This window comes from Polyodon spathula, chromosome 22 (assembly GCF_017654505.1).
Source record: "Polyodon spathula isolate WHYD16114869_AA chromosome 22, ASM1765450v1, whole genome shotgun sequence".
Lineage (NCBI taxonomy): Eukaryota > Metazoa > Chordata > Actinopteri > Acipenseriformes > Polyodontidae > Polyodon > Polyodon spathula.
Window position 1 is genome coordinate 10,733,433 of NC_054555.1, and position 14,517 is coordinate 10,747,949.

At 38.7% G+C, this 14,517-nt stretch overlaps 2 protein-coding genes and 1 pseudogene across 2 annotated transcripts; 2 read left to right on the forward strand and 1 right to left on the reverse strand.

Annotated features, from left to right (window-relative positions):
- Nucleotides 1-1,737: 1,737 nt before the first annotated feature.
- Nucleotides 1,738-4,069, forward strand: LOC121297477 (annotated as a pseudogene).
- Nucleotides 4,070-5,041: 972 nt separating this feature from the next.
- Nucleotides 5,042-6,613, forward strand: LOC121297475 (probable UDP-sugar transporter protein SLC35A4). The gene has a single exon (XM_041223825.1). The coding sequence runs from the start codon at nucleotides 5,050-5,052 to the stop codon at nucleotides 6,028-6,030; it is 981 nt and encodes a 326-aa protein (XP_041079759.1). The 5' UTR covers nucleotides 5,042-5,049; the 3' UTR covers nucleotides 6,031-6,613.
- Nucleotides 6,614-6,806: 193 nt separating this feature from the next.
- LOC121297476 lies at nucleotides 6,807-10,326 on the reverse strand. Its single transcript, XM_041223827.1, has 4 exons — nucleotides 10,156-10,326; nucleotides 9,515-9,685; nucleotides 8,486-8,636; nucleotides 6,807-7,534 (listed from the first exon to the last, which is right to left on the reverse strand). The coding sequence occupies exons 1-4, from the start codon at nucleotides 10,249-10,251 to the stop codon at nucleotides 7,449-7,451; spliced, it is 504 nt and encodes a 167-aa protein (XP_041079761.1). The 5' UTR covers nucleotides 10,252-10,326; the 3' UTR covers nucleotides 6,807-7,448.
- Nucleotides 10,327-14,517: the final 4,191 nt, after the last annotated feature.

Sequence of the window (14,517 nt, forward strand, 5' to 3'; positions counted from 1 at the left end):
AAGCCATGTTTCTCCTTGAGAAATAGCACTTACAGGCTATTATTTGCAAGTCTAAAAGCCCATTGTTGATGAGCCCTGATTTACACAAGCACGCTAGCCCTACTTATTTTGTTTGGTTTTATTTTTTGGGGTTTTTTTTTATAGTAAAGTCAAGGTTACCTGATCCAGCTAAGTTAACATTTTCCACTTTGTAGAATACAACAGCTTTGCACTCTAATGAGCATTTATAAGCCATCAATAAGCTGCAGTTAATAAGGCATTGCTATCAGCAGCCTTTGTGAAATGTACTGCTTTTCTTCATTTTTTCTTCCCGGTCCTCCTTAACAAGAGGCTGAACATTGATGTCTCTCACATTCCGTCATCAGCTGATCACTGGCTGCAGCTGCCAGCCTCCATCCCTTACCTACATCTGTTCCCATGGCAACCAAGGGCCTCCATCCTGTCTGCACCAGGGGTCATCTGGATGAGAGTTGATTAATGAGAACAGTAAAACCATTCTCTACTCAGAACAGCGCTGAATTAATAATAAAAGAGCTTGTCTTCTGTATAAGAACACCCTTGGAAAACGGAAGCAGCAACACTGCACTGGCCCACTTCCAAAGAGTTTGTCAGTGTATATATTCCTGTTAAATAGATTTAGAGATAATATTGCACTTTTTCCATGGGATATTTTCATTTATTTTTGTAAAGAGTAATAATTATAATTATTGTATATGGTGATGGATTAACAACTGCCAAAATCAAATCTTATTTTTTTGTAGCTGTGTGTACTTAAATATCCTTGCAGTAGAGAACCAATTGACATGATTCCGGCAGTAATATTGAGGAAACATGAGTACTTTAAACTTCTGAGTTTTAAGCTTCTGAGTTTAAATACATTATTAATTTCAGAACCCACAATCATAAAACAAAACACACAGCCACTGCTGTATTCTAGCTAACTCTCCGTAACTGATAAGATTACAATTATTACTTGTTACAAAGATTACTGATAGTAGGAATGAGCTCTAATGTAGGGAAAAAATCAAGGACCAAAATAACAAAAGCGGAAACGATCTCAAAACATTCCGCTATCACGACAGATTATATGCGATTGTAGGACACCGTCCAATATCACAAGAAAGCCTGCAGTGAAGTATACATTGTCGTTTGGTGATAAAAATGTTACAACGTCAATAATAATGATATGGTAATCTGGTTACTATCTGGCCACCTCTCGCGATAACGTGAGTTTGACTTGTCCAGCTCACGTAATAAATAACTCGAGAAACTAAGAAAACCCTGGGAAAGTTATTTTTGCCAACTTGTGTTGCACCTCAACTCGAGTTTTGCAAAATTCAGGCTAACCCGGGAGCACTTGGGTGCACTCGAGTTTGCTTGACTGTGGAAACGAGGTTACTCTGTTCTGTTGCACCCTCCAGCGGCCTTTAGTGGCTATTACCTGAACTAAAAGGTAATACAGTAACGTTTTAACCTATATAAATTACTGTGTTTTTAACAAATGTGCCAATTTGAAAGGCAGCATTTGCGTACCATATTTAAAAAAAAAACGTATTTAATTTTTGCTAATTCTAGGTTTTGTAAAGTCGTTTAGAAAGTATGTATTTTGGGCCATAGCCTTCTTTAGTAGGCGACTGCATCCAAGCTGCATACTCTTCCTCAAAATTATTGAGTTTCTGTTAACTTAACCCTCGTTTGCGTCACAACAAGCATCCAGTGTTAATGAGTGTAATTAAAAATAAGACGTTGCATTTAAATAGTGTACCGTGATCTGTTTTAATCAGTAGCTATTAAGACGTGCTTAACGATCTCCTAGCTAACCAGTGCAAGCTGGCAGCGTTATTCCTGCAGTGTGTTCAGTATTTCTGGGCAGTTAAACATTCCTAAGCTGTTTTTTATTGCTGAAATACACTAGACGAGCCATAAGTGCACATGTAGGCTAGGAGGATGTAGGCTAGTTAAACCTATAGACGAGGAGGCCCCGTGTCAACGCGTAAGCTCAGAAGGAAGCGGGCAAGGATGGCTGACGACAAGGTGAGCGTGAGTTGCAAGGGACAAATGGCAAACTTTAAAAACTGTTTTGAAAACTAAGACAACATTAAGAGACTGGACTTGTGGTGTTTGTGTTGGAGAAGTAGCGCCCGCTTTCGTTGAGACCGGAACCCATTACAAAGTAAATGCATCTACTGTTACGCTCAGCGGTATTTCAAGATGCACCGTCGCGTTCATATGCATACCTTTTTAATTTTATTGTCGGTAAAACCAGCCGATAATGTTTAGTTTGTATGCATATGCATTTTACCATGCATACTAGAAAATAAACGAAATTAGGACTGTGTGTGTGTTTTAAGCTTTGTTAATAGCTCATTCCTGACTCCAGATTCTGTGGCATATACTGAATGCAGTAATTAAACGATTAAGACGTGATACACGACTGTTCCTAATCCGCCTGTCTGTTGAACCTGTTTTAGGATGCTCTGATTAAGCTGAAGGACCTGGCCCATCTTAAAAATCAGCTGGAGGACATCCAGAAACGAGTGGAGGAGGAGGTGCAGGCAGGGATACCACAGGTACCAGACCTGGAGCCAGTTACATTTATTGCAATCGCAGCACCATTTTTTGCTGAAATTACAGTGCTAGGTCTGACAGGTACAGCACCTTGACTGGCAGTAATTATACACAGACATATATTGCCGTTCGTTGTGCACTGCTTTATATGAACCCTTTGATGCCCAGTATCCAGTATATTTTACCTCATTTTCATATTTTTCCGAGTTATAACATGAGTTGGGTCAAGACGTGCATTCGCTGCAGACAGTATTACAGTCAGTTCCTTTGCATTTGTTTTGTGCAGTACATATACTACTGGCAGACTGGTAGGCAGAACAGGGAAAGGAGTACTGGATAAGAGAAATAATGTGTCAGATGTCAAAGTGGATATGAGAGTAGCAGTGATGACTCCAGATTGCTTGATAACATTAAAAGTAGACCGGACAATTACATCAATGGATTTTAAAAAATCTGGAATTGATCTGATGTGATCAGAAACCCAGAGGCAGTGTAGGACTGTTCTTTTTTTTATGTTAAGAATTTTTTGTGTTCTTTTCTTTTTACAATGGTTTAATTAACAACCAAAATTGTTTAGGCCAGACTTGTTAAAGTCTGTAACAAGATGGTTGATTGTTAATGTTGATACATTGTAGATATTACTAAAGATACCAATTGTGCAGGTTTTGCAAAGTCCATAAATAAAACTAAACGTTAAAATAAATGAGTTTTGCACCTTATAAAACAGAGCTGATTTTACGAGTGCTTGCTAGTCTGTAATTGATTAGATTGCCTTTTTTGTTCTTCTCCAAGTTGCTGCAGTGACACTGTAGATGCTATTATAACGAGTTACTGTAAATGGGATACTGTTTCAGCAGACAGATTTCGTTAAGGAAACGTTTATTTGAAAATATAAATGCAAAACTGCATTGCTTTTTTCTTTGTGACCGTGCTAGGTGAAAAACGGCAGTTCCAAAACCAAGGTAGCAAATATGACAAATACCAGCCAAAATGTCCTGTTATGTGGTATGTTCCCACTCCCTACAACATTTTTGATTGACATTAGTGATGTAATTTCTTCCCAGACTGAATTCTTTAGAAGACTTTAGAATTCAGGCCAGCCCGAGCAGTGAATTCGGGCACCTGGCTACATAGAACGCACATGTTTAGGTAAAATGGGGCTTTTTTGTAGTTTTAAAATAACTTATGAAAATTAAACATTTGACAATGCACAGTCAGATGACTCCTTGTGTTTAATGGGACTAATAATAACCACACTTTTTTTTTGTTTGTTTGTTTGTTTGTTTGTTTTTTAAATTTTATTTCAGGGTGGATCTTTGTTGGCCTCTCCTTTAAGGGATTTCTGGCTGGGTATGTAGTAGCAAAGCTACGCTCCTCTGCCGTGATGGGTGTGTTAGTAGGAACATGCACAGGCATCTATGCTGCACAGAGCTTTGATGTCTCTAATATAGAAAAGACCATCAAGGACTATTTCAACTCCATTAAGAAAGGACCGAACTAGGGGAAACATCAGCCCTGCCAACTGGAGGCGGAGAAAAGGAATTGGTACCTGGAAGCAATATTAAACCAAAACCTCGAACGCTTTTCTTTGCATTTATTACTGTCATAGGCTTTAATGTTATGTTTATTCTGTGGTGGAGTGGTTAGTTTTGGGACAAAGTTCAAAGACATTTGCATGCTGTAAATAATGTATAAATAATAATAATGTAGAGTTTGCAACACAGGGTCCAAGACTTTGCATTTTAAAATGGATTTTCATAAGTTCTGTTGCAAGGAGTTACTAATTCCTTGTTGCACCAACAAGAATCTACTTTTGCAGCTGCACAGTTGTCTTTTAGAGTTTTTACTTTACTTGCCTTAAACCTTTTTGAGGTGTAAACAAATTAAAAAAACAAAATTCAGCTTTTTTTTTTTTAACAACTGTCATGAATACGATACTGAATGATTGAAATTACAGTTAAATACAGTAAGTGTGAAATATTTTAATGTTCCAGTTTTCACGTAAGATTAAAAATAAAGCACCCGTCCCTGTTTAACCTAAACCTGTTTAATTTAAGAACAATAGAAATCTCAAATACACTGTCTAAGAGAGGATAACTTGTCAAAGTGCATGCAGAAAATAATGGGCTACCACTGGACTACCAAACTTTGCCTTCTCATTTTTAGTTCTCATTGTCAAGAATATACACAGTATTATATAAAAAATATCAGTCAGATAGCTGGTTACTTGTATTATGTCATCTTTGAGCTGTGGGCATTGTCAATGATTGAAACCTTTTCATGTGTATTACATTACATTTTGCATTGTACTATAGTATAAAGGTGATCCAGATAATGTGTAATCAGTAGAAACTGTCCAGGCAGGTACAATTGCATTGGCAGTTTATGAGCCCACTGTTTGGTTTTTGCAGTAGGTTGGCGTAAAGCTGTCTCTTTGTGTGTATTACCCAATGATCTGGATTGTGTTGCTGGTCCTAAAGCATGATTATAATAAAAAATATAGAATCTGCAGACCTGGCTGCTCCTCAGAAAGGGCACAGGGTCGCACAGGTCCTCTGGGGGCTCCTCCTCGCATTGTCTGTGTTTATCTATGGCTCCTACGCCCCATTGATTACCCTGTGCAAAGTCGACAACAAGATCCCATTTAGCTTCTCATCCTGTGTCGTCCTAATAGAAGTGGCCAAGTTTATAGTCACGCTGGGGCTACTATTTCTCAGAGATCAGCACTCCTTGCACATTGCAGTTTCCTGGAGACATATTGTTCCGTACGCGCTCCCAGCCTTGCTCTACGCCGTCAACAATAACTTGGTGGTTTTCATGCAGGTCCACATGGACCCCAGCAACTTCCACATGCTGAGCAACTTGAAGATTGCCTCCACAGCCCTCCTTTGTACCACTGTCTTGCAAAAATGGCTTAATCGCAGGAAATGTTTGTCGCTGGCATTGCTGATGGCAGCAGGGGTATGCCACACATACAGCAGCATGGGCACACCCAAGCAGAAGGTGGGTGGAGCCATACATGAAACACAGTTTCACATCACTGCCCTGGGCCTACTACTGTTGCTTGTATACTGTATTGTGTCTGGATTGGCTGCTGTCTACACAGAGCTCATCCTTAAGACTCAGAGACTGCCTCTGAACCTGCAGAACCTCCTCCTCTATTTCTTTGGTATTGTAGTGAACTGGGGCGCCCACCTCGCCAGTGCTGAGGGCAGCAGTGGCTTTTTCAATGGTTACTCATGGTGGGTGGGGGTGATCGTGGTTACCCAAGCTCTGAACGGGTTGCTCATGTCTGTCGTCATGAAGCACAGCAGCAACATCACCCATCTGTTTGTCATCTCCTGCTCCATGCTGGTCAATGCTGTTTACTCTGTTGTGTTGTTTAGTCTGCAGCTTACTGCACTCTTCTTTGTTTCTGTTTTCCTTATTGCAGTGGCCATTCACTCATACTACCATGTGTAAAATGTATGGGTTACGGTATTATTCCTTTTGAACAGTAAGGACATTATTTATTTTGTATTGGATTTGGTCCCTAGGGAATAAATAGTGAGCATCTGGTTAGTCTGCTGGTTCATATTTTGAGCTACATCAAGACCACTAAGGGCAACACACACTTGACCACCGTTTGGCCAGTCAACTTCTCAACAGAAACCACTGATAGCCACACGTTGCTATAACTGAATGTCTGAAAAAGTTAAGGACAACTGGACAGTTGTGATGCAGACAATTGACTGAAATGTAAGCTGCATTTTTCATTATTATTGTTTCTGTTGATTGTTTTTTGGGGCTTTACCCATCATGTGTGTATATTTTGCTGTGAAACTTGCATGGGTCTTCTTTTGTTCCATATAAATTTCCACACTTCATTGATGCGTTGCAGCTCTTACAAAATGTTACTTTCTGCCAGCTACCATTTACCAATAGCAAGTATAAATTGTGCTGTTCTGTTTGCAAATTGACCATAGGAGCTGTTTAATTTGCTCTGAAGTGAGACAGGAATCTCTGGGACATTGTGAAATGTCCATTGCGCTCATACACATGCCAGCTGGGGGAACAATAGTTCTCTTAGCAGTTTACTGTTTTTTTATTTATTTATTTTTATCAACCCTATACATTTCTTTAAAGATCTATATATATATATATATATATATATATATATATATATATATATATATATATATATATATATATATATATATATATATATGTGTGTGTGTGTGTAAAATACCATTGTTAGACTGAATTGAGAAATGAGCTAAAATAGAAAAGGAATTGCAAGAAGAGACGTAGACAAAAATAGAGAAGCTACTGTTACAGGACAAACTTTTGTAGAAAGATGCTTTCAGAACTGGAACGAACAGATTTATTTTTTACTGCAGTGAACAAAACAATCCCCATCTATTAAATGATATGCTGTGAATTCCAGCTGCTTCTTGGTACATATTGACGTGATATGCAAGAATGTAGCTGTAGTGTTTCATTTGAAAAATGTTCTTATTGAGTTACGGTAAAATAAATATGTAAAAAAAAAAAACACATTAGTGTATGAGCAATGTTTGAGCATTACAATAGTTAATGAGAGGTAGCAACACATATTAAAGGGTGGGTTATCGCTGCTGTGAGATTGTCATTCCAACAGCACTGTGGGGCTGATGATGATTTGACTTGCTATTGTGCTTATATCCTTGCTGTTACACCAAGCTGTGATTCTTGAAAACTGAAGTGCCTTGGAAGCCGTTGAGTTGGAGTGCGTTATAGTACACCCTGTTAGTAATAACAGTAAAAAAAAGTGTTGCTGTTTTTGTTGTTTCTCCCTTGACATTCAGACAGGCAAGACTCCTGTGTGATTTGAATTTGCAATGCTGCGATCCTTCTCCATCTTAGGTTGTGGCAGTATCTCTCCGACAATGCTGAGAGCCTCCGGCAAACGGTTTCATAGACAGCGCATCTCTCAGCTCTGCAAGTGCTAAAGTACAAGTGCAGAAAACCTGCTTATTTGGTGCTTCTCTGGTGGCGCCTACCAAAGTGTACATAGAGCTATGGCCAAAAGTTTTGCTTCACCGTATAGAATTAACTGAGACTTGCTGAATAATGTTACATTAACATATTGAATTACCCACTGCTTTGAAAAATTGTACAACTGCACCACTTAGAAAAGCTAAACAGATACATTTTTGTAAAATAAACAGTTTATCAGATTATGCCCAGCCTCAATAAAAAAAAATAATAAATGGGAAGCCATGGGTCTATGGTAAGGTGTTCAGAAATATCATAACAAGCTTAGATACAATAAAGAAAATATCATACCCAAGCTTAGATACAATAAGGTCTTTTCAGTGGTATCTTAAAAATTTATAATATATATATATAATAGATATATATATATATATATAATATATATATATATATATATATTATATATATATTATACATACACCACACCACATATTATATCAATATATTATATATAATATATATATATATATATATATATATATATATATATATATATATATATATATATACTACGGTATATTATATATTATATATATATCGATAATTATATATACTGATATCCTGACACGAGCATTCATGCATATGAACTGTTTGGATATCCATGAGCGTCAGACTTTTGGTCAAAGTATGCTATTTTGACTTGATCAGTAACTAAGCTGTAAGAGAGGTCTATCTAAGGATATACTTGTAATACAAATGCAGTTATCAGAGAACATTATAATATAAAAATAAACTGGTTAGCCAACCATTTCTGACTAAGCAGAAGGCTAAATAATAATAGTAAGAGGTCACACTGATATTTTACTGTAAAATGTAACGTGATTGTGCAACATTACATCTTCAAAATGAGATACAATGTTAAAAGTATGAAATTGCTGTAGTAAATGTCGCTGGTCCTCACCACCATGTAGCCGTGCATTCTCCGCCTCTAGCTGCTGGTTGCGTGCAGACAAGTAAATAGCATCCTGGATGGCTTCCCCCAGCAGAGTCCGATAGCGGCGGTCTAGGGCGTCTTTCTGTTCCTCAAACACCTGGCGGAAAGCACGGAAAACCTGCCAACAAGCAACATGGTAGAGTACATTAACGCTTCAGGCCTCTAAGGGTAGCTGCCGCCTAAGAAAAGCCAAATGGAATTCTAAAACAGGAGTGCGATTATGATTCCAGAAAATTGTGCATTTCTAAAATAATTATATTTAATTTAAATGGAACATGAGAAATCCCATGAAGGGATTTTGACATTATTTTGAAAATATGAAATAAATAAATCTGTGCTAGTTTCACTCTCAAATGTATATTCCCACTTGAGTAAACTGCCTTTATTCATCCTATTTTCTATAATAAAAATCAAATTCAAGTGTTATTTGCATACGCCAATGATTAAGATGGGGTGTATTTTTGCTAAATGCCTATTTTGGTTTCAGTTAAGTCCATCTTACTTTCAAATACTGTACTCACACTGATGCATATCAGTCTTAATAAAGTGATGATGCACCCATGCTCAGCAATCACTAAAATATATCTTGGTATGAAAGAATATTATTTGCATTGTCAATGTCAGTGGGTATGCTGAAAGTAATAGATTTTGTCACTGCCCACACTTGCCTAGCTTTGAGAGGAATTAATAAGAACTATAACTAACTGTTTGTCTCCTTTTCAATTTGATTGTAGCTTTAGTTGATATTTTACACTTTATCCACACCAACGCCTTTTTCTCAGAAACAGCCATCTCTCATCTCAGCTAATCCTTTTAACCATCTGCATAATGATCTTAACTTTTATAGAAATGCAGGAACCAGTTATAAAAGCCTACTATTAATAACATTTATAATGTAATGGGTATTTCAAATACAAATTTGCTAGTAGGTGTAATCTATTTCAAGTTTTACCACACACAGGCCCTGATGGGAACCTGACCTCAGTGTACTCTGACCTGCAGGCTCTGTGCTCGGTGAGAGTCCAGCTCCTCAGAGCATCTTCTGTGCATCAACTCCAGATCTCGCTCAACCTCGCCGTTCTCCCTCCGCAGGACTTCCAGCTGAAGAACCAGGACCTCCCTCTCCCTTTGCAGCCGCCAGATCTCTCCCGCAGGCTCCCCTTCACCCTGGAACCACAACACAAGAATCATCAACCTAGAACTGCAGCTCTATCTCTATCACCATTCAGTCTCACACTTAACTGCACCTCTATCTCTGTCACCTTTCAGTCTCGCACTTAACTGTCAGTGCCCTGAACAGAGACACCCCAGACTGGGCCTTGTCTCCGTGGTTTAGTAGCTTGGTAACATCTGTAGGTTCGGCAGGTAAAAAGAGGCAATTGGCTAGACAGTGAGAATGTAGATCTCCTGTTGATCTTCAAGTTCTCCTGATCAGTAAAGCAGGTGCATTTCAAATTAAGCAGTAAAACAGGGGTATAATAACCACAAAAAAATGTTGTGCCCATTTCAAGCAGTTCTCTTTCTCACACTTGTTTGAAGGAGCTATATTGCATGGTGAATCAATTACAAACAAAATAACATTGCATACATTTTGATAGATTTCTCCTTTTCATCAGCAAGTTCAGTTGACTTGTCACCTTTTCAGCCTGCAGCTCCTCTTCCATTTTCAGAAGCTCCCCCTGTATGAGGGTGGCATGTTCCTCCTTCAGTCTCTTCCTTCTGTTTAGGGCCATGGTATATTCCAGCTCCAAGTCAGCAAGTTGGGAACTACCATCTTGTGGCTGCTGGGGGAGGGGGGGGAAGGAAAAGCTAACAACCTATTTGAAGATTGTTTTTTTTTTGTTGTTTTTTTTAAAACAGTTGAAAATGAAATGCAGTGTATATATTGGTAATCACAAATCTGCAGTACAGTTAAACTGTACTCTTTACCCTTGTAAGTACAGATAAATAAAGGTGTCTACCCTTGAGAAGGCTGACATGTACTTCTGTTCATCTCTGGGAATGTAAAACATTTTTATAGGAACACACAGGAAATCATAGATAACTAAAACAGTAAATTAATAGCAGAAACATGAGAGAACCTTAGGAGACTTTGTTTGGTAAACATAAGGGATATTGGACTTGGTTCAGACTGAGAGCACTCATACCACAGATGGCAGTAGGATGTACATCTCACCATGGAAACCCCTGAGGTGGCAGTGTGTTGATTTGTTTGCTTCAAACTCCTCTGCTCCTGCCCAATCACTTCCTTCAGGTGTTGAATTCTGCTCAGTCGCTCCTGGCTCAGGTCCACACTAACTTTTCCACCTACAGAGTGGAATATATACACAGGGCTTAGACACCTGCCATAAAAGGGTGCAGGCCCCCTTTGGTATTCTAATGGTATTCCAATGGTAAAGGGTACCTCTAAGAAGTTCCTCCATCTCTGTCCTTAGCTGCTCCTGTAGTTGCAGGATCTGCAATTGGGTGTCATGGTTCTGGGGGGTGGGGTCTGGTTTCTCAGAGTGGGATGGGTTGGATTGGCCCGACAGCAAGCCCTATAAAATCAGAAATATTAACTGAAATGATGTTGCCTGCCATGCTGTTTACCAAATACATTATCTGACAGATATCAGAGTTCTACTATTTTTTTGTGTCCTCACAAAAAAACTATTTTAAAATCTGCAAAAACAAGTTAGTTTTGTTTGAATTGATTTAAACAGTTTAATGGTATGCAGATGATTAACTGTTGTAAACAGCATAATAAGCAGATTCCTCTGTTAAAAAAGTTCAATTGAGCTTTGTTTCCTTCCATCTGCAGCTGCAATTGAGTTGAAAACGTTTTGAAATCACATTTGTTTTCTCTCAACAAGTAAACATGAACACAATTTGAACAGAATGACCTTTGAATAGACACAGAGAGAATGATTAACTACGGTTCATTTTTTGGCACAATAGGCATTGATTATTTGCCAAATCGCTCCGTAATCTCCGCAATCTGGCAATTGCTTATGTTTAGTGTATTATTGAGACTGCATGTCAACGAAAACAGGAACTGTAGATTATCCTTCACTGTGAAAGTAGTTCTTCAAAAATAAGATTTTTTTTGTTCTCTTTGTGATGAGCATGGATATTACTTCCAGCTTGCTGATTTTTCAGCCACTGACATTTAATATGTACAGTTCTGCTTTGTTATTTAGCATTTCAATAATTCATGAATGTGGTTAATTCTAGGTCATACATTGTACCTGTATAATACTTGCCTAAAAGTAAGGAGCCTTTATTAATTCATTATCCTCTATAGTTCTACACTTTGATATTCCTTTACATCTGTATGCTCTTGCAGACTTTAGTAAACTCTAGTTTTTATTTATACCTGTACCCCCCCTAGTAGATGAGACAAGTTCCGCCCCCTGCATGGAGTCACAGCAGGCACATTGCTTGAGAAACTCCCATGCTGACAAACAGTGATACCAACCCGTGCAGCAAACTGGATTCTTCTATTTGCTTCAATCTCTTTTGATCTCGCTTTCTTCTTTTCCCATTCCTGGTTCTTCACAATCTGAAAAGACGATTACATACAAACATATGTATATCATTTTCCGCTCCACCAGACAGTATGCCTCCCATGAGTAACATCAAAGAAAATAATCATCCGTTCCTTTTCTATAATATTCTGTACTGTATAGTGCTTTTTGTCAGTGTTATCTGTCAATGAAAACAAACTAATTCCTGGAGACTTATAGTATAAAGGATACCTCAAAAGTGCTGTTATTTAATCAGGTACACAATATCTTATCACACACACACACACACACACACAAACACACACACACACACACACACATATATATATATATATATATATATATATATATATATATATATATATATATATATATATATATATATATAGTACTGTGCAAAAGTTTTAGGCAGGTGTGAAAAAATGCTGTAAAGTGAGAATGCTTTCAAAAATAGACATGTTAATAGTTTATATTTATCAATTAACAAAATGCAAAGTGAGTGAACAGAAGAAAAATCTAAATCAAATCCATATTTGGTGTGACCACCAACTTTTGCCTTCAAAACAGCATCAATTCTTCTAGGTACACTTGCACAAAGTCAGGGATTTTGTAGGCATATAGTCAGGTGTATGATTAAACAATTATACCAAACAGGTGCTAATGATCATCAATTCAATATGTAGGTTGAAACACAATCATTAACTGAAGCAGAAACAGCTGTGTAGGAGGAATAAAACTGGGTGAGGAACAGCCAAACTCAGCTAACAAGGTGAGATTGCTGAAGACAGTTTACTGTCAAAAGTCATACACCATGGCAAGACTGAACACAGCAACAAGACACAAGGTAGTTATACTGCATCAGCAAGGTCTCTCCCAGGCAGAAATTTCAAGGCAGACAAGGGTTTCCAGATGTGCTGTCCAAGCTCTTTTGAAGAAGCACAAAGAAACTGGCAACGTTGAGTACCGTTGGCGCAGTGGTCGGCCAAGGAAACTTACTGCAGCAGATGAAAGACACATCATGCTTACTTCCCTTCGCAATCGGAAGATGTCCAGCAGTGCCATCAGCTCAGAATTGGCAGAAAACAGTGGGACCCTGGTACACCCATCTATTGTCCAGAGAAGTCTGGTCAGAAGTGGCCTTTGTGGAAGACTTGCGGCCAAAAAGCCATACCTCCGACGTGAAAACAAGGCCAAGCAACCCAACTATGCACGAAAACACAGGAACTGGGGTGCAGAAAAATGGCAGCAGGTGCTCTGGACTGATGAGTCAAAATTTTAAATATTTGGCTGAAGCAGAAGGCAGTTTGTTTGCCGAAGGGCTGGAGAGCGGTACACGAATGTCTGCAGGCAACAGTGAAGCATGGTGGAGGGCCCTTGCAAGTTTGAGGCTGCATTTCTGCAAATGGAGTTGGGGATTTGGTCAGCATTAATGGTCTCCTCAAAGCTGAGAAGTACAGGAAGATACTTATCCACCATGCAATACCATCAGGGAGGCATCTGATTGGTCCTAAATTTATTTGCAGCATGACAACGACCCCAAACATACAGTGAAAGTCATTAAGAACTATTTTCAGCGTAAAGAAGGACAAGGAGTCCTAGAAGTGATGGTATGGCCACCACGGAGCCCTGATCTCAACATCATTGAGTCTGTCTGGGATTACATGAAGAGAGGGAAGCAACTGAGGCTGCCTAAATCCACAGAAGAACTCCAAGATGTTTGGGCTAACCTACCTGCTAAGTTCCTTCAAAAACTGTGTGCAAGTGTACCTAGAAGAACTGATGCTGTTTTGAATTCAAAGGGTGGTCACACCAAATATTGATTTGATGTAGATTTTTCTACTGTTCACTCACTTTGCATTTTGTTAATTGATAAATGTAAACTATTAACATGTCTATTTTTGAAAGCATTCTTACTTTACAGCATTTTTTCACACCAACTTTTGCACAGTACATATATATATACATTCATGTGTATATTTAATCATGTGATACAATTTCTTTGTAGCAGACTTTGTACCAAATGGCTTGTATATTTAATTAATTTTAGTAAACCATATATTATCAGAAAATGTGGCAGTATGGGGTGTTGGTTTTCAAAACTAAAGAAAAGGTGAGTGCAAAGAGTTAGTAACAGAGGTTTCCAGGCCTCTCCTGTTTGCTCATCCCAACCTGCAGAGCCTTAATCAGCTCCCCTAGCTGGTTGACACCCTCTCCCCCTGACTCCCGGGCAGAGACAATCCTAGACCTCTGCTCTCTGATGTGGGCTCGCAGGCTCTGAGCTGCCTGCTTGGGGCTCCAGTGGCCAGGGGACACCTTCATTCTGAGACCCCTCATCATCTGAGCCAGGGACAGCGCCCGGGGGACCTCCTCATCAATATGGCCTACAACAACCCAGAAAAAAAAAAAAACCTTGGAAGATTAGAAAAAAAATGGGAGATTTGCATTTTCCTTTAAATTTAAGAAGAATATAAAGAAGTAGCTAAGGTACAGGTA

Excerpts from the sequence above, each read along its gene's own strand:
- LOC121297475 (XM_041223825.1), top strand. The coding sequence starts at position 5,050 with ATGATTATAATAAAAAATATAGAATCTGCAGACCTGGCTGCTCCTCAG.
- LOC121297476 (XM_041223827.1), bottom strand. The coding sequence starts at position 10,251 with ATGGCCCTAAACAGAAGGAAGAGACTGAAGGAGGAACATGCCACCCTC. Across the intron at positions 8,637-9,514 it reads ACCGAGCACAGAGCCTGCAG|GTTTTCCGTGCTTTCCGCCA; the intron begins GTCAGAGTACAC and ends GCTTGTTGGCAG. Across the intron at positions 7,535-8,485 it reads GAATGCACGGCTACATGGTG|CACTTGCAGAGCTGAGAGAT; the intron begins GTGAGGACCAGC and ends CTTGTACTTTAG.